At 42.0% G+C, this 18,397-nt stretch overlaps 1 protein-coding gene across 2 annotated transcripts; it reads right to left on the bottom strand.

Moving 5' to 3' along the window:
- Positions 1-18,397, bottom strand: C9H6orf136 (chromosome 9 C6orf136 homolog). 2 transcript variants are annotated; one of them, XM_040323461.1, is made up of 6 exons: positions 18,182-18,397; positions 14,564-15,052; positions 11,325-11,413; positions 7,278-7,478; positions 4,117-4,186; positions 1-496 (listed from the first exon to the last, which is right to left on the bottom strand). In XM_040323461.1, the coding sequence occupies exons 1-6, from the start codon at positions 18,290-18,292 to the stop codon at positions 368-370; spliced, it is 1,089 nt and encodes a 362-aa protein (XP_040179395.1). In that variant the 5' UTR covers positions 18,293-18,397; the 3' UTR covers positions 1-367. The 2 variants fall into 2 exon arrangements, with proteins under 2 accessions (XP_040179395.1, XP_040179396.1); XM_040323462.1 differs by having other exon boundaries at positions 18,230-18,396.

Below are 18,397 nucleotides of genomic sequence, written 5' to 3'. Positions count from 1 at the left end.
CTGAGAAACAAAAATGTTGTTATAATTTAATTATATACAGTATATGTTACACATCCACAGGCAAGGTCCAGGTTGCGCATGCAGACACAGCAGTGCAATCAGGTAAACTGCCTACCTCATAATGGGCTCAGACACAGATAAAGTTAGGATCCCATAACAACATACAGGCCAGATCGAAAAGAGACATGTTTGATAGTGGAGTCATCCAGTGACATGTTACATTGCACTAAGGCCTGCTAGATTGGCTCTGCAACATCTGGTCTCTGTCCTCTAGGAGGTGGCAGCTCCAGGCACAGTCTCTTTATACTATGTAGAACTTGCTAAAAGGGCAGCAGCAGCACAAAATACACTCCCAGCTCAACAGAGGTTACAGTTCATGAGGCATTTTAGGGGTGGAGAGTAGATTTAATGCGGGTCGATCATGCAGTCCCAAAGCAAGTAATGCAGCAGCCAATATAGTCTTCTTGGCTACAGTGAGTGGCGACGATGGCATCACCTACAAGAGACAGCCAGAATAAATAATACGTATCTGCCTTTAAAGTAATACTATAAGTTTTTTCTTTTTAAAAACAAACAAACTTTAACTTACCTCCACTGTGCAGTTCGTTTTTCAGAGTGGCCCCCAATCCTCCTCTTGTGATTTAAATAAAATTGGAGGTCTGTCTGTTACAAATCTCCCCACTACACAGGAACTGAATGAATTTTATCTATTTACTGAAGGCAAGTCCACTGTGCACTTGGAAAATAAACAGCATTTGTACTTGCACATAATTGGATGATGAAAATCGGCAGAGGTTCCCCTCATTTTAGATCTACAGCGACAGTGGATTTGCCTTAGTAAATCAACCCCTATGTGTTGTCAGGGGTAAGATCTGTCATCAGAGCAGGAAACAAATCTGCAATACAATTGGTGCAGCTGTACAGGGTAACCAGTTTATAACTTCTGTTTGTTCAATTAAGCCCTCATTCATATTGATTTGATAGGTCAAATCGCATGGCAATTCACAGCCTATTGCTAGCAATGGCCCCGGTCCGCAAAAGTAGTTTCTGCACTACTTTTGCCAATTTCAGGTGCGACTTTGATATCAGTGCATGAAGAATATGAAAAAGAGGGGTGTACTGCGCCAATTCAATTAATGGTAAAACGGCAACTAAAAATGTTATACAACACTAATAATAATGGTCAAAGGAAGAGCTGCGCTGTTGTTGGCTAAAATGTGACACTAGTGACAATGAAGTGCTAGATAAATATCAATTGAAATTATGAAACACAGACTAAGTGAAAAAAAAATGATATCTGCAAGACCTCAATAAGATAACAAGAAGGGGTTAATTCCTAAATTAGGTAGAAACCTGAAAATTATCAAATGAATAAATACCAGTCCGTGTGAACAAACCAAAATAATCCTTAGGAATACCATTAACAAAGCATCAAAGGTAAAAAAAAAAAATTGAATATAATAAAATATTAATGCAGAGTGTCCATATAAACTTAAATATCCCCAGAGTTCAATTAATCCAATAGTCCAGGAAAAAGTGCTAACAGGATAGTGCCTCCACCAAACAATAACACTGCCGCTTACCAGATAGATGTGATCTCTAATTATAGGAGATCAATATGCACATATATCAAAAGGGAAAAAGTGCGCTTATCAAGTGAAATATATACAGCTGCAAACTCAAATGTTTATGCAAACAAAATGAACATAAAACAAGATGGAGTTGCGCTAACAAAATAAAATGATTGTGTTTATCCCATCAAACAAAGGGACAAGAATAAATGTAAAAAAGTCCAGTGATGAAGAAAAAAATTTCAATGATGAAAACAAAAAAAAGTCTTTTGATAAAGACGTGATAACTGAAATCATAGATTCATAAAAGTCATTTCTGTGAACGATCCAATGCACAAAAAGCTCTCCAGAAATGGAGAAAATCTGGAAGGAAGATGAACAATGGACCTGGATCCCAACTCCCTGGTATTACTGACCCTTACCAGATAAAATGATCCTCATGGATCAGGCCAAGCGAGCAGCCACACACCTGGACTGCACAGGGGATCGGAATCTTTAAAGATCTTTCCAATAGTTCTCCAGCAGATATCCAAGAAAGAACAAATAAGAAAAAATAGTGTGATACTGTATGGAGCACTTGCATGTAATATCCCCCAGTGACTGGCAAACAGACAGTGTGACATATAAGACCACCACCACAGTACACACTGCTCCTTACCAGAGCCCTAGGAGTGACTATCGCAAACAGCAAATGAAGTATATGCAGCAGGTGGGGGTCTTGTCAGAGCGATCCTCAAACAGGCAGTCAGGCGATAAATGAGCATGTAGAAGAGAACTCACAATAGTGTAACATCGTTTAAACGTTTTAATGAGTAAAAAAGTATTGCACTTACAGCATAAAAGAAAACAATCAGCATAAAAGTTCCGGCCGGTAGTGGAACGAATTCCTCACTTGCGGTGACGTCAGCACGCCTCCTCCCAACGTTTCGTCCAATCAGACTTGTTCACGGGGTATGAGGAGGCGTCCTGCGTCACCGCGTTAAATACATGGCAGCGGGCGGAGCAAGTGATGAACACATGTCCCGAATGACAAGCCGTCCGCCATCTTAGTTAAGGGAAAAAGGACAAAGGCAAAAAAAACAAAGAGAAAACTGAAAATTCCCTGAGACCTGCGGGCACAGACGAAATGTCAAAGTAATGGCATCTGTCCGTGCCAAGGCCTCTAAACATACAGGGTCCCGAAAATTTTGAAAAATATTACAATATCGTAAGCCAAACTAAGAGGAAAAACCACTAGCTAAGGTAGTTAAAAAACTTAGGTAGTAAATCATACAGCATGTATAGTTCCATTGTAAACCATCATACTGGTGAGTATATAATCCACCATACATACTGGTATAGGTGATGCAACGACATCTAATTAAAGACAAAAATTTCGTCGTAAAAATTATCAATATCATATTGACAATAATATTATCACCAAAGCTAAAAAAATTATAAAAAATTGGTAAAAAATTGGAAAAAATTTAAAACAAAATAAAAAATAGGAATTTGTCTCTGCATGAGAACTGCATTGCGGATATATGCAATAACCATACACAAAGACACCCCAATATAAAGAGAGCCAATGGCAAGCAAGCATCAGAGCTTTTTGTGCATTGGATCGTTCACAGAAATGACTTTTATGAATCTATGATTTCAGTTATCACGTCTTTATCAAAAGACTTTTTTTTGTTTTCATCATTGAAATTTTTTTCTTCATCACTGGACTTTTTTACATTTATTCTTGTCCCTTTGTTTGATGGGATAAACACAATCAATATGCACATATGGTTGATATCCCAGCCTGGGGTCTCTATTGGTAGACTATGCCAGTCCCTTCCCTTTTTTTTAATGTGGTATGTCCTGAATTAATACGTTGTTTGAGACATCTATGCAATATTGAACCACACTGAGGGATTTATGCCACCAATAGAGACCCCAGGCTGAAATATCAACCATATGCGCATATTGATCTCCTCCTATAATTGGAGATCACATCCATCTGGTAAGCGGCAGTGTTATTGTTTGGAGGCACTATCCTGTCAGCACTTTTTCCTGGACTATTGGATTCGTTGAACACTGGGGATATTTAAGTTTATATGGACACTCTGCATTAATATTTTTTATTATATTCATATATTTTTACCTTTGACGCTTTGTTAATGGTATTCCTAAGTATTTTTTTGGTTTGTTCACACGGACTGGTATTTATTCACTTCATAATTTTCAAGTTTTACCGAATTTAGGAATTAATCCCTTCTTGTTATATTATTGAGGTCTCACAAACCTATTTACAGATATAATTTTTTTCACTCCGTTTCATAATTTAATTGATATTTATCTAGCACTTCATTGTCACTAGTGTCACATTTTAGCCAACAACAGCGCAGCTCTTCCTTTGACCATCTGTGCATGAAGCCCAACAAATGTCTTTGAAATCATACCCAAAATCGCACTGAAATGTGGCCTTGAAGTTGTGTGAGCAGTTTTGGTAAATCTTTCCCTTTAAGTACATTTTTTTACAAGCCAGCAAACGCATCAAAAACTTTATTTCATCACCTACCCGTTCTAGTTTATGTAAACATATGAGACCATCAGGTGCAAGCTGGAAAGTGGAAAAAGCATCATATGTCCTGCAATGTAAAATAGAAAAAAATAAATAAGCACAGAACTACATAATGAGGATGTTCATAATTCGAAATATTTAAAGGATAAGCGTACTGTCGGGAACATGTTACACCTGGTTTTGAGATGCAACATGTTCCCACTGCTGCAGCCTTTCCCTGACCTGCTGCCTTTAGTGCCAGCGAGCCAGGGATCTTCTTCCTGTCGCAATTTAAAAATAAATAATGCGGGTAGGTCCTTCATTCAAAGCTCTGAAAAATTGAGAATTACAGGTACCAACAGCTTTTGCAGCTGTAGGCTTGCAGTTCTTAATGAACTACTATGGCCAGGTTGAGTGCTTAAAGTAGTTTATTGATGCTTCCTATCAGTGTGTAACTGCTTGCCCGTATCAGGTACGAGCAGACAGTCTGCAAGAGCGCTGCATTGCGCCCACAATTGGCTGTTCTTGAGTACAATGTTTTGCAGGCTCCTAAGCCTGGCTTGCATTCTGGTTTCAAACAGCCCCACTGGTAATTTGGCTATACAGCTTTTCTGGCCCCCAACAAATCCCAGAGTGCTGCAGGGGCCACAAAAGATATATACATATATGTGCCAGGGAGGGGGCGGGACGAGCACCGACAGAATACATACAGTGAGAATTTCCTATTTACACTGCACTTACACAAGTCCCATCTCCTGGGCTGCCATTGGATGACTGTTCTGTCGATCATAGGAGGCGGGACTTTGTATTAAAGAGGCCACTGAGAAAACAGGGGGTTCTCCTGTATGTAATCTGTTGTCACTTGTCCCGCCTCCTCCAAGGCTGCATTCATGGGCACTGAACCTTATTTTGCTTCACAGTTCGTTATTTAAAATCTACGTTTTTTCCCCTGAAACTTCCCTCTCAAAGTGAAGGTGCATGTTATACGCCGCTAAATATGTTATATCCAAATAACACGCTCAAGGATTCGTTGAGGGCCACGGAAGAGATTATTATACACACAGAACTCATCTCTTCAACCCGGCTGTCATAATAAATCTTTGGTTTCCATACTTCTGCCCTAGGACAAATATAGAAATAAGGCATTCCGACACTCATTTATAGCAAGCTTGTTACAGATTTGTGTCTGAGCCTAGACACAGGCCAACTAGTATGTTCAAAGAAGGACCAGCTCTGGCACACCCCATACTTTTCTCATGACCTGAGCAATTTAGATCCTGCCATCATAATGAAGCCCTGTACCTTTTCTAAACAGCCTTGCCCCTAAGGGCCACCATAAACGTTACAATCTGACTGTGCAATCCATTCAGTTTGGCCATTGCATACCAGTTGGCTGAATTAAAGGCAATTGGAACTTGTGTGGAGAGCTTTAGACTCTCAGATATAAGCATCCTACAACACTCAAAGTATAAGAGTAGACCCTAAATGGAACCAGTCATGACTGTAAGGCATCTTTCACATGGACGGATAGAATGTTGCTTTCAGCTGCGGATTTTACCGCAGCTAGAAGCACACAATGCTTTCCTACGACACCCTTCACACACACTGCAGTTTTGTGCAGTCTTCACCGCCGTCTTGTTCTGTTCTGCCAGGGCCCCCACTTTCTTCTTTAGCTCTTTTACGAACAGGGGCATGACTTTTGTTGCGTTCTTCGATGTTGACACGTCGCTTCCTCCTGCTGTAATGCTGTGTGCGTGGCTCGCACAGATTTATAAAGGGCCCTTATGACGTCACTGCCCCGGGTGGTGACAACTTAAGGGGCGAGGTCACCGGGTGATATCTGCCCCTTTATGTCAACACCTCCCAAAGCATGATGGAACTGTGACATCATAAGAAGCCTATATAAATCAGTGCGAGCTGCGCACATGGCATTACAGCAGGAGGAAGCGACGTGTCAACATCGAAGAAGGTGACAGAAGCCCGGGGCCCCCACTCGTAAAAGAGCTAAAGAAGAAAGCGGGGGCCCCAGCGGAACAGAACAAGCCAGCGCTGAAGACCGTAGCCTGGTATGCTCCTGGAGGGGGAACCCATGCCGTTTTTTTTATTTGAAATTTGGCATGGAGTTCCCCCTCAAGATTCATACCAGACAGTGCTTGGTATTGGCAGGGATCCCCGTTCAATATCGTGCCGCGGCTAAGCGCAACTGCAGCTAATCGCACTGTACAAATGCAGCTGACCACTGTGCCTGGAGTCTTGAATTTCAGGAGAACATAAACATGCTTTTAACTGCGGCAGAACAGCCGTCTGTGTGAAATGGGCCTTAGAATCTGAATAATCATGATTAAATTGTTATAACCGTGTAAACTTACTGCTGAAAGATTAAAATCTGCTCCCTTTTTGAGTATCTACTTGTCTATGTGACAATCCCGCTGGTATTAGGGAGTCACAAAGTATTTGTCCATCTTACACAATGTACACTCGGAAACAGCCTAATGCTGGAATAAAAATCTTCTCCCTTATTTAGCATCTAGTTTATTCTGACACTCTAGCTTGTGTCAAGGGGTCAAAGTTTCTACATTGCAGCAGATCTCACAGGCTGTACATTCAAAAGCTGAAGAATGGTGTGTGTGAGCTCAGGTAGGTGAGGCCAGCAACTGTGAAGTCTCACCACCTCCTCGCCTTATTAGCACGCTGTAGAGTCATTGGCTGGGAGCTAAGCGAAGAGAAACCCAAATCTCTCAACTAGTAGAATGTCTAGCACCATCTTGTTAAAACAGAAGCCATTAACTGGTTATTTCCATCACAAATCTGAAAATGATGGGTGTAATCCTGGTTTTGGCATTGTTGGAAGAGGATAAAAAAAATCCTTATATTAACAGATACACTGCTATGTACAATAAATCTGTGCAATAAGTGATGATGTCCACCATACTGGTCACATTTCTTTCAGTGAAAGGTCCTCCAGCTGTTGAAAACTTACAAGTCCCATGAGGCATAGCAAGATTCTGACAGCCACAAGCATGACAGGCAGAGGCATGATGGGACTTATAGTTTTGCAACAGCTGGAGGTCCACCAATTGTATATCCCTGCTCTAGGTTATTTCAATTTGTCTTACTGAATAAACCAATGAATTCTGCCACAAAGGCACACAGACACGTAGATTGAAGCATTGGCTCACCTGTACAGCTCATTCTTATCACTCTTAAAAAGGAAGAGAAAGATAGAGTGCAGTGGGAGGCCAGTGAAGGACCAGCGGGCATGGATACTGTTGGTCTCTGGGTGAGATGTAAGTTTCAAGACGGAGATATGACAGTTGCTATAATACATCAACATCAGCATCCGGGTGAAGGTCAGGAAGAGCTGATACTTAACCAGACCACTGTAAGAAAGAAAAATTAGGCAACATACAAAGCCAGGGCAAGCCCTATATAACTTAGATTACACTGTCCTTTACAATATTTCTTTAGTATCAGGACATTTCCTGTTTACCAAGCAACCTTTAACTTGTGTTATCTACACCAGTGGTTTTTAACCTTGGTCCTCAAGTACCCCCAATGTGCCATATTTTGGAAACTTCCCTTAGATAAAATAGCTCTTATCAATACCATGTCATTGATATTGAGTTAAAGCAGCTGTGTAAAAGGAAAACCTGAAAACATGGCCTGTTGGGGGTACTTGAGGACTGAGGTTAAGAACCACTGATCTACACTGTATAAAAATGCTAGAAAAATCTGAAAACAAGCAGCTCCATGAATCTTCCTAGAGTGTCCTGCAAGCCCCAAAACCCAACATGCACCTTTGTCCAGATACAGCGTTCAACGGAAGTCAGCATCTTGACCCTCACACTACTGAGAGCTGAACGGGATTGGCAACCTTACTAATTGATAACAAGGTGCAGTATGTGGGCCAAGGCACTGACTTCCTGGGTGAACTTGGCATTTACATTAATGAGCACCCTGGGTACTGGAACTCCCAATGTCTGCCTGAAGAAAGAACAAGGTGCGACTACTACCCTGTTGGCAAGGATATATTGCAAGCAATTAGGGGTACACTTTAAAAATGACAGCTGAAGCCGTTCCTTGTTTTGGATCAGCTTATTTTACAGTGTTACCTGGTCATTAACAGAAAACAGAATGCAAATGCTGATCAGGATGGCTTCACCACCAAACCAGTCATTTCAAGGACCTGCATACAATTCTGATGATCAAAGGCGTTTGAATTCTCAGATAAGATACTCTGGAACACAAGGCGGCCATAAATTCCAGAGAGAGATGGATATGAGTGGGATGTTGAATCCTTTCCCAGAAAGATCACACTCTGAAATAGAAGTTCCCAAACAGCCTCTGGAGATTTACTGTGAAATCAATATTCACAAGAGTGTCCCAGCAAATCTCAAGGTCATAAAAATGTTCTACCCCCCATATGGGCCCTGGCTGTTCAGATGTTGATAAATATCCTGGCCACTGTTAGGCCCCTTTCATATTGAGGCGTTTTTCATGCGGTACAGCGCTAAAAATAGTGCTGCTCTTCCGCATGAAAAAACCTGCCCTGTAGTGTTCAATGTGAAAGCCCGAAGGCTTTCACATTGAAGCGGTGCGCTAGCAGGAGCGCTCCAAAAGTCCTGCTAGCCGCATCTTTACCGCGCCTTCCCATTGAAATCAATGGGAAAGCGCGGTACCGCAACGCAGGCGGTATTAACCCTTTTTCGGCCGCTAGCGGGGGTTAAAACCTCACCGCTAGCGCCCGAATATCGCGGTAGATACGACGGTATAGCCGCGCTACAAATAGCGCGGCTATACCGTCACCGCGGCTCCACGCCTCAATGTGAAAGAGGTCTTAGAGGTAAAGGGTAGGACCACATGCTGAAAATGTTGGGTTCCCACTATGACATAGTTAAAAATATTTATAACATGGAAGAAGTGGAACATTCAGAGGTATAGGACATGTCCACCAAATGACAGAAACTCCCCTTATCCCATTGAAGCAATTACCAAAAGGAATGCTATCTCTTCAATGAATCAGAGAAAAGTTACTGCTTTTTGTGCAAAGAAAAGCCAATTGCATTTTTTTCTTGTGTAACTTAAAATATAAAACTAGGATCTGATTGGCACACACTTTAGGAAGTTTTTACCCCCTTCATGACCAGGGCAGTTTTTGCTGTTCAGTGCTACTTTAACTGGCAATTGCGCAGTCATACATCACTGTACCCAAATTAAATGTATATCATTTTTTTTTTTCAAATAGTGGCATTTTAAAACAATACATTCTGAAAAGAGGAAATTTAAAAAGCACAAAAAGTTCAATGGTTTAAAATGAAACAATTTCTCCTTTTCAAAACTCAAATTCTCTTATGGGATAATAAACTAACTGCAGCAGACCAATTATAACGTGTACAGTTAGTCCACTGTGTTACAGTGACCACACTGCTATAGTACACCTTTAGCCACACAAGACAGAGTCCGCTCCTCTTCCCACAGTATAAAAACATACAAAGAACCTAAAGTGTCTCTAAACCCACATCATCAAAAACCATCAATAAATGCTGCAATACATGCTGTTTATACTCAGTCACTATGAGAGTCATTTTCTATAAAAACCTTGTTGAGCCTGCAGCTCTCCATCTCCCCCTTCTGTCCATGTCCCCAATTCAGCTAGGGATTTTGTGCAGAGCAGTGTTGGCAGTTCTGCACATGCTCAGTTTTCAGCGAGTTTCTATGCTGAGCATTTCCTCCACATCACATCTAAGCAGCCCATGTAACTATAGAGCAATGATGTGAACCTTGGCACCCCAGATGTTTTGGAACTACAATGGAGGCAGGATATTATATGTAGATTAATGGAGGCTTCACCGCCCTCTTATTCTAAAACAAAGGCTGGGGGAGTGCCCACATCATGGTATTACCAAAAAATAATAGATTTGATTTCAAAATATATATTGATATTCATTATTTTTATTCTGTATTCCAAAGACAGTTTTTTTTTATTTAACATGTGACCAGCAGCAGAGGATTAGAAGCTCCTCCTACTTATGTTTCCCTGCAGACAGGCTGGGAAAGGGCTGGGTCATGTGACAACTGTATATCAATTAGGAAAAACATCCTTAGATTTTATTTAAATAATTACAGTGCCATCAGCCACATTCAGAAATAGATGTGACAATGTAAATTAAACAGTGTGTGTTTAGTAAGACTTTAAGGACATAGTATACATCACTCTACCTGCAATGTTTCTTCCAGCTGACTTTTGAAATTCTATGCCTACTCAAAGCAGTATCAAATGATTTTGTGCAATGCACAGATTAGGTTACATATAATGACTGACAATATTCTCTAAGGCACAGGTGTCAAATACAAGGCCCACGAGCCCAATCCGGCCCACAAGCCTAATCCGGCCCTCCAGGCCATTTCATGTGGTCCTTGCACCTCTCCAGCCAGCTGCAGGAGACCGCCAGAACCTCCTCTGGTCTGTCTTCCTCCAGACCCTGTACTTTCTGCTTTCAAGCAATGCATCCATCTTCCCAGCAGCAGCATAAGGAAAGGGGGGTGCACTGTGATGTAAGGGAGAGTGGGGGACTCAACTTCTGATGGTGGGGTGGCTCTTAACATCTAATGTAAGGGGAGGGGGATGTGCTGGACATCTAATCTTACAGATACAACCGGCCCTTTTGAGAGCAATCATAATGCTGATGTGTCCCAGGATGAAATTGAGTTTGACACCCCTGCTCCAAGGTAAAGCATCAGGTGTCAAATTTTAAAAGGCACACAAGGAGCACCAGAAGATGGCAACATTGTGCCAGCCCTGGGCAAGCCAGTGAAAGCCCATGCCAAGCCAGAATATATATTGCCCTTTCAAAACATCTAAAGTATATATTTTTTTTAGGACATTCATACTGCAAAGAGTTTAATTGTTGAATTAAAGGGGAACTTATTTATTCAAATGATTTCATCAGGCATATTTCATACAATTTAGTACATGCCTAGCAACCTGCAGCAGCCCAAATGCTGAGAAACTGCAAATCCCACCACTTGTAATACCTTAGTATATGGAAGGCCATCTGATCTCAACTTAGTAATCTTTCAGCGAAGTGAAGAAAACAAAGCTGAGGGAGAGCGAGATGAAGTAAGAAAACAGAAAAAAGATCAAAAGGTGACAAGAAGAATGATAGGATGAGAAAGAAAAAAAAAACACAGGGGAGGAAACGGCATCAATAGGAGTTCAGCTTTACCGTGAGTGCACATGAAATATGCTACTGATAAACTCCACATCTTTTCTGTATAAAGAATAATTTGCTGGTTTCCAGAAGAACCTTGGCAGCTGCAAATGAAATAAACATCATCAGCATGAAAAATCTATAGCTAAACAGCAGGAATAGCAGTGCAATGCAAACAGCTCCTAAAGGGTAAGCAAACCCTAACAATGAACTTCTTTTATCTGGTACCATTGAGCTTGTAAATATATATTTGAAAGGGTTTTGTTATTTCTGTTTGATGAATGCAGAAAAAAAAAAGTTGATCTGGCTGGAAATCTTTTGAGCTGATAACATTCTGTGCTGCATTATCAGTTATATTGTATTCATCTCTGAGGACTACAGAACCCCTCCCATCTATGTTATGGCAAAAAGAACAGGGAACACCTTTGTAGTCGCGTCCTGAAGTGATAACCACAGACACAGTGTAGTGAATAAGAATTGTCACTCTAAAACAGGCAGTGTGTTGCTGGCATAATTAGGAGGAAATAAAAGAGGAAACCCCCCCCCCCCCCCCCCAAAAAAAAAAGCAGCCGCTGTATGTAATGACTGGTAAGCTGCAATATATTACATTTGTGTTTTTAGGTATAGATACGCTTTAGGGCAGGGACTCTTTCTTGAAAAATTACATTCTGTATTAGATTTGAAGAAAGATCTACAGGAGAAGAAATGGAGCATACAGCACTAAGCCTTGCAGTTGATTTACTTTTTAAAATGTTACTAATACAGGCTGCCATGGTCGGGAAACGCAAGCACATGATGTTATAGCTACAGTGCCAACCTATAAAAAAAAAATGCATTGGCACTGGCATTATTGGAGAGAAGAGCATGGCTGGGGAGAAATATGGCCAAAGCTTTTTTTGTGGTGTACTTCTCCTGTGGATCCCAGGAATGCAGTTCATTCTGCACAACTGTCACATGTCTACAGTCAATCAGCTGGTCCAGGCTGGGAAAAGATCCCAACTTTACAGCTGCTCCCTCCCCAGCCCAGCGCTCCATTGATCACTGGAGGGACAGAGCAGAGAGTAGGTGACCGACAGTCAAGGCTCTCTGTTCAGAGTGGAGGAAAAAACTGAGCGATCAGCAGTGTTTGGTCGCTCATTTCTCAGTAGAGGGGACAAACACTGCATAGGATCAATGCTGCATCCACCTAGGTAAGCATAAGGTTTTTGTTTTTTTTATATTCTCCATACTTCTCTTTTAAAGCAAGGAGGAGGCGAGTTTTATTTTCAAATAGAATACTAATTGATTCCTGCACATAAACCTTAGTCCCTTCATGTCTAAACATTCTCATCCACTATAATGTATCTACAGTGGCAGCCATAGTTGTCATAAAGGCTGAACTTCAAACACAGACTGATAGGATTAGAAGTTTACAAAAGAAAAATATGACTATTTGTGCTTTCTTTTCTGCTCACAATTAGTGACAAAGACAGCATTTTGGCAAAATCAGAAGATCATTTCTAAAAAATAAAATTAAAATTAAATGTAACCACCACATTTAAACTGAAATATCCTACATTTTTGGATTAAGGTTTAGGTACGGTCTAGTTCTACTTTAGGCTTCATCACATTGGCACTGTGGCCAGTACAGCAGAATCGGCCTTGCCAGGAGCTTCATGAAGCGGCCCATGTAACCAGTGTTAATTTTGGCAGCAAATTTTGATTTAGTTTTTAGGACTAAAATGGCATTTTGGTTTTAGTCCCATTTTAGTCTTCTGCAATTGTTTTAGTCGTATTTAGTCAAGTAAATCTCCAGTACATTTTAGTCAACTATAACTCACTTTAGTCCTCCAATATCTAATGGGTATAGTTAAATTGTAATGCAGTGTTTAAGCATGTCCCTACAATTTCCAAACTCATTATATACTGCTGGACTGAAAGATCTAATATGTTATTATTTATGTTATTGAGGTATGAACCTGCACTACAGACCAGTGTTCATTTTGACATCAAATTTCAATTTAGTTTTATTCTTAGTCTGTTGACTAAAATGGCATTTTAGTTTTAGGCGTATTTTAGACATCTCAATTGTTTTAGTCGTATTTTAGTCGACTAAAATGGTATTAAGTTAGGGTTAGTTGACTAAAATGTTTTAGTCGACAAAATTAACACTGCATGTAAGACCGTGGCAGATGTACAGACACAGCGAGTCATGCTAATCTGAGAGGTGGGTGATCTGCCACGAATGCAGAAAGTGTGCGTTTGGGGCCACAGAGCCACCTCGGGACGCCTGTGAAATTTGGACGAGTGTCTGTGTCCATAAAGCTGCTGTATCCCCAAAGTTGCATAGGCTGCCACCACAAAGCTCCAGCCATATAAAAAAAAAAAAAAAAAAAAAAATGGACAGCTCACAGTGTCTGTGTGAATGAGGCCTGAATGTAAAAGGTGAGGTCCTGAACCAACACAGTGGTTCAAGAGAAATTACACAAGTTTCGATCTGTTTAGCTGCATTGGGTACCGAGAGAAAATGATTTCCCCCCTAATGTATTTGTTAATTCACATAAATGTTGCCATTTCCAGGACAACAGTTCATTCAAGTGACTCTTGCTAGGATGGGGCAGTGGAACAGGTAAGTATACTGGGAGGCCTTTTATTTTTTTTACACTATTTATTCGGGTGACAGAGTCCCTCCAAGGCATGGGTGCTCAACCTGTGGCCCTTCAGCTGGTGCAAAACTACAAGTTCCATCATGCCTCTGCCTTTGGGAGTCATGCTTGTAACTAGAGCAGGGCGATTTTTCCCCCAAAAAAATCTGCGATAAAAAACACCTTGATTCACAATTTGAATCGAGTTTTTACTTTATGGACACCGGGCCGGTCATGAGGAGATGCGGGCAGGAGTTTTTAGACAAGGCCGTGGCTTTGGCCTAGTGCGCGGCGTCCGGCCTTGCCTAAAAACGCCTGCCCGCAGCTCCTCAGGGCCGGCGCGGTGTCAGCGCCGGTCCTGGTGAAAAAAGTATTAAATCTAAAAAAAATAAAAAATAAAAAATCGATTTGCTGAAAATCTGAATCGATTTGACCTCTCAACTCGATTCAAAACGATTTTTTTCCCCAGCCCTACTTGTAACTGTCAAGTCTTGCAATGCCTCACGGGACTTGTAGTTTTGAAACAGCTGGAGGGCCACAGGCTGAGCATCCATGCTCTAGTCTAAGGGCATTAGACAGTTAGAAACCGTGTCATGTGCATTAAATTACAAGTCCTGTGCCTTGACTCACCTCCTCCCTCAGCTTCTCATGCATTACCGCCAGATGCTCTTCCATACTGGGCTGGTTGCTCCCGGTAGCCTGACTGCCCTTAGTTTTGCCACTGAGGGTAAACTCCAAGAGACCTTCTTTAGCTGATGGTGTGGGAAATGCCAGCGCTTGGTAAGGGGTCCTGCACAATCCAGGTTCAAAGAGACTTCGGAAACAGTCCAACTGTGCACTGCTAAGATACCCACATTCCCTGCCAAGAGGGTAGCAGTCACTGGGCTCTGCACTGTGTAAGAACTGGGAAATTGGTTTTGGAGGTAGTTTACTTTGGATTATAATGTCCTTTAGTTGCTGCAGAGACCTGTTCTGCTCAGAAGTTGATGAGGACAGTTCAATGCCCAAAGGCCTGGTACTTGGTGAAACAACAATGGCTTTTGGAGGTACTGGTCGTCTAGCAGGAGTGCTGGTTCTGGGCAAGGGACGCAATTCTTGGAACAAGATGACATCGTGGACCTGGAGCAGAACAAAATGTAATTAACTTGTGACCAAAGCAGAGACAGAAACTTTAGGGTGTTATATTGGTAAAATAATACACACCAGACAGATCTAAAACCTGTGTGTTTCATCTAATACTAGACACAAGGATACAAAAGGAACTATTGTGCACTTAGGAGCCCATTTCTGATGCAGCAGCCACATTACAGCTTTTCTATTAAATCCTCTAACTAAACATTTATAAAGTACTGTTGTGCGATTTAAAATTGTGGGTTCCCTTTGCTGACTTTGAAATTCTGTCCTAATGAATAAAAGAAAAAAAAAAAAAAAAAACACGATGCCAGGAAGAAGAGGGAAGGGGTCACATGACTCCCCTCCTATACACAAGTGTTCTCTGTGGGAATTTGCAGGCTGCACACTTCGCTCTGCATTATATAATTAAGACAAATAAATCCGGGTACAATGAATGAGACTGTCAATAAACAGAAGAGGCACTATGTGCTCAGCATACATACAGGTTAAAAGACATACTGAAAACAGGATAAGAAAAGGCACAGACATGCACAGGGCTAGCAGTAATGAACATAATACTAATATTAAAAGAAAAACTTTAAAGTGGTTGTAAAGGTAAAAAAAAAAAAAAAATTCCCTAAATAGCTTCCTTTACCTTAGTGTAGTCCCCCTTTACTTACCTCATCCTTCCATTTTGCTTTTAAATGTCCTTATTTCTTCTGAGAAATCCTCACTTCCTGTTCTTCTGTCTGTAACTCCACACCGTAATGCGAGGCTTTCTCCCTGGTGTGGAGTGTCGTGCTCGCCCCCTCCCTTGGACTACAGGAGAGTCAGAACGCCCACTAACACACAGCTCCTTTCTATAGCTGCAACGTAGAGAGCGTCCTGACTCTCCTGTAGTTCAAAGGAGGGGGCGAGCACGACACTCCACACCAGGGAGAAAGCCTTGCATTACTGTGTGGAGTTACAGACAGAAGAACAGGAAGTGAGGATTTCTCAGAAGAAATAAGGACATTTAAAAGCAAAATGGTAGGATGAGGCAAGTGAAGGAGGACTGCACTAAGGTAAAGGAAGCTATTTAGGAAAAAAAAAAAAAATGTACTTACTTACTTACAACCCCTTTAACCACTTGCCTACTGTGCACATACCCCCCCTTCCTGCCCAGACGGGATTTTAGCTTCCGCTTTAACTGACAATTGCGCAGTCGTGCGATATGGCTCCCAAACAAAATTGAAGTCCTTTTTTTCCCCCACAAATAGAGCTTTCTTTTGGTGGTATTTAATCGCCTGTGCGTTTTTTATTTTTTGGGCCATGAACAAAAAAAAAAAGAGCATCAATTTTGAAAAAAAAACAAAAAACACAATATTTTTTACTTTTTGCTATAATAAATACCCAATTTTTTAAAAAAATATATATTTTTTTTCTCAGTTTAGGTGTATTCTACATATTTTTGGTAAAAAAAAAAAAATTGCAATAACCTGGTCTGCGCAAAAGTTATATTGCCTACAAAATAGGGGACATAATGATTTTTTTAAATATATTTTGTTACTAGGAATGGCGGCGATCTGCTTTTTTTTTTTCCGGGACTGCGACATTATAGCGGACACATCTTTGGGATCATTCACATTTATACAGTGAACAGTGCTATAAATATGCATTGATTACTGTATAAATGTGACTGGCAGGGAAGGGGTTAACACTAGGGGGCAGGGAAGGGGTTAAATGTGTATCCTGGGTGTGTTCTAACTGTGTGTGGAGGGGGGTGACCGATCTGTGTCTCTATGTACAAGGGACACAGATCGGTCTCATCTCTCCCTGACAGGACGTGGAGCTCTGTGTTTACACACAGAGCTCCACGTCCCTGCTCAGTTACTGGGCAATCGCGGCTGCCGGGCACGCGCACTGTGTTCCCAGTGATGCGACAGGTGCGCGCGCGCCCTAGAGGCTTTAAATGACAGGACGTCATATGACGTCCTGTCAGAACAATAGAGCATTCCGCCCGCCGTCATTTGACGGCGGGCGGGTGTCAAGTGGTTAAGGGTAGAGGGTGAAGGTAAAGGGTAAAGTGTATTTTAAGAATGCATATTTTTAAGTTGTTATATTTAAGATCCTTCATCTAGTGCTTAGGATGAGGTAAGTGAAGGAGGACTGCACTAAGGTAAAGTAAGCCATTTGCGGGGAAAAAAAAAAATTGTACCGTTGTCCCTTTAACTGTTCGGCGGCCGTCCACTGTAACAAAGCCCCACCTCCTCCTCGTCCGTGATAGGCAGAACACTGATTCAGTTTCTCAGCATTGTATCAGTGTTCCGAGAGACTGTACATGGTCAAAGGTACATGCAGATAGGCACTGATGATACAGGTGGGCACAGTGAGGGAGGCTGCATTGTTTACCAGTAGCTATTCCAGGGATCACCAGGTGACAATAAATAGAGAATACCGCAAATTAGGGTCCTTTCACACGGAGCGGACCGTTTCTGTGTCCGCCAAAGCTCAGCGGGGATCATCCGTCATCCCCGCTGAGCTGTCGGCGGATAGGGCGGTCCCCGCACACAGTGCAGAGACCGCCCTGTCTCTCCTCCGCTCTCCCCTATGGGGGATCGGATGCAGACGGACCGTCTGTCCGTCTGCATCCGATCCGTTCCGCCGGACGGAAGAAAAATAGGGTTTCTTCCGTTCGCAAAAGCGGATCCCGACGGACGCGGACGTTAGCGGATGCTCCATCCGCTAACGGACGCGATCCCATAGGGATTCATTACAAGTCCGTAAACGGACTTGTAATGAACTGACGAACGGTCCGCTAGTGTGAAAGAGCCCTAAGAGAGGAGATAAGAGCCAGCACAAGGACTGGTAAGCTGGAATATATTGTGTTCTTGTGTGTAGATGTCTTCTAATTTGCAGTTTGTACTGAGCAGCCCTCTGGGAGTGTACACAGGAAGTGTGTGTCACATGTGTACAGTTATAGGATATATATATATATATATATATATATATATATATATATATATATATATATATATATATATATATATATATATATTCACACACACACACATACATATACATACATACATACACACACAGCACATTGCTGCCTCATTCCCACCGACACACAGCCCTCTGCTCCATATCACTCACCCGGCTCCCTTCCCGGAGTCTCACAGCCGCTCCCCCGGCTCCCCTCACCCCGCTCTTCCACCTGCCGCCCAGCCCCGGGGCCCCTCGGAGCCTCCTCATACACAGCGCCATCCGGTCACCGGCGCGACGTCACCTCACAGGAACCGGTGCCTGAAGGGAGACACACAGGGCGCGCAGGACAACCAGCACCCACACAGGGAAGCAAATTTCAGACAG

This window comes from Rana temporaria, chromosome 9 (genome assembly GCF_905171775.1).
Source record: "Rana temporaria chromosome 9, aRanTem1.1, whole genome shotgun sequence".
Taxonomy (NCBI): domain Eukaryota; kingdom Metazoa; phylum Chordata; class Amphibia; order Anura; family Ranidae; genus Rana; species Rana temporaria.
The sequence above is the reverse complement of the archived record's forward strand: the minus strand, read 5'-3'. Positions and strand labels throughout refer to the sequence as shown.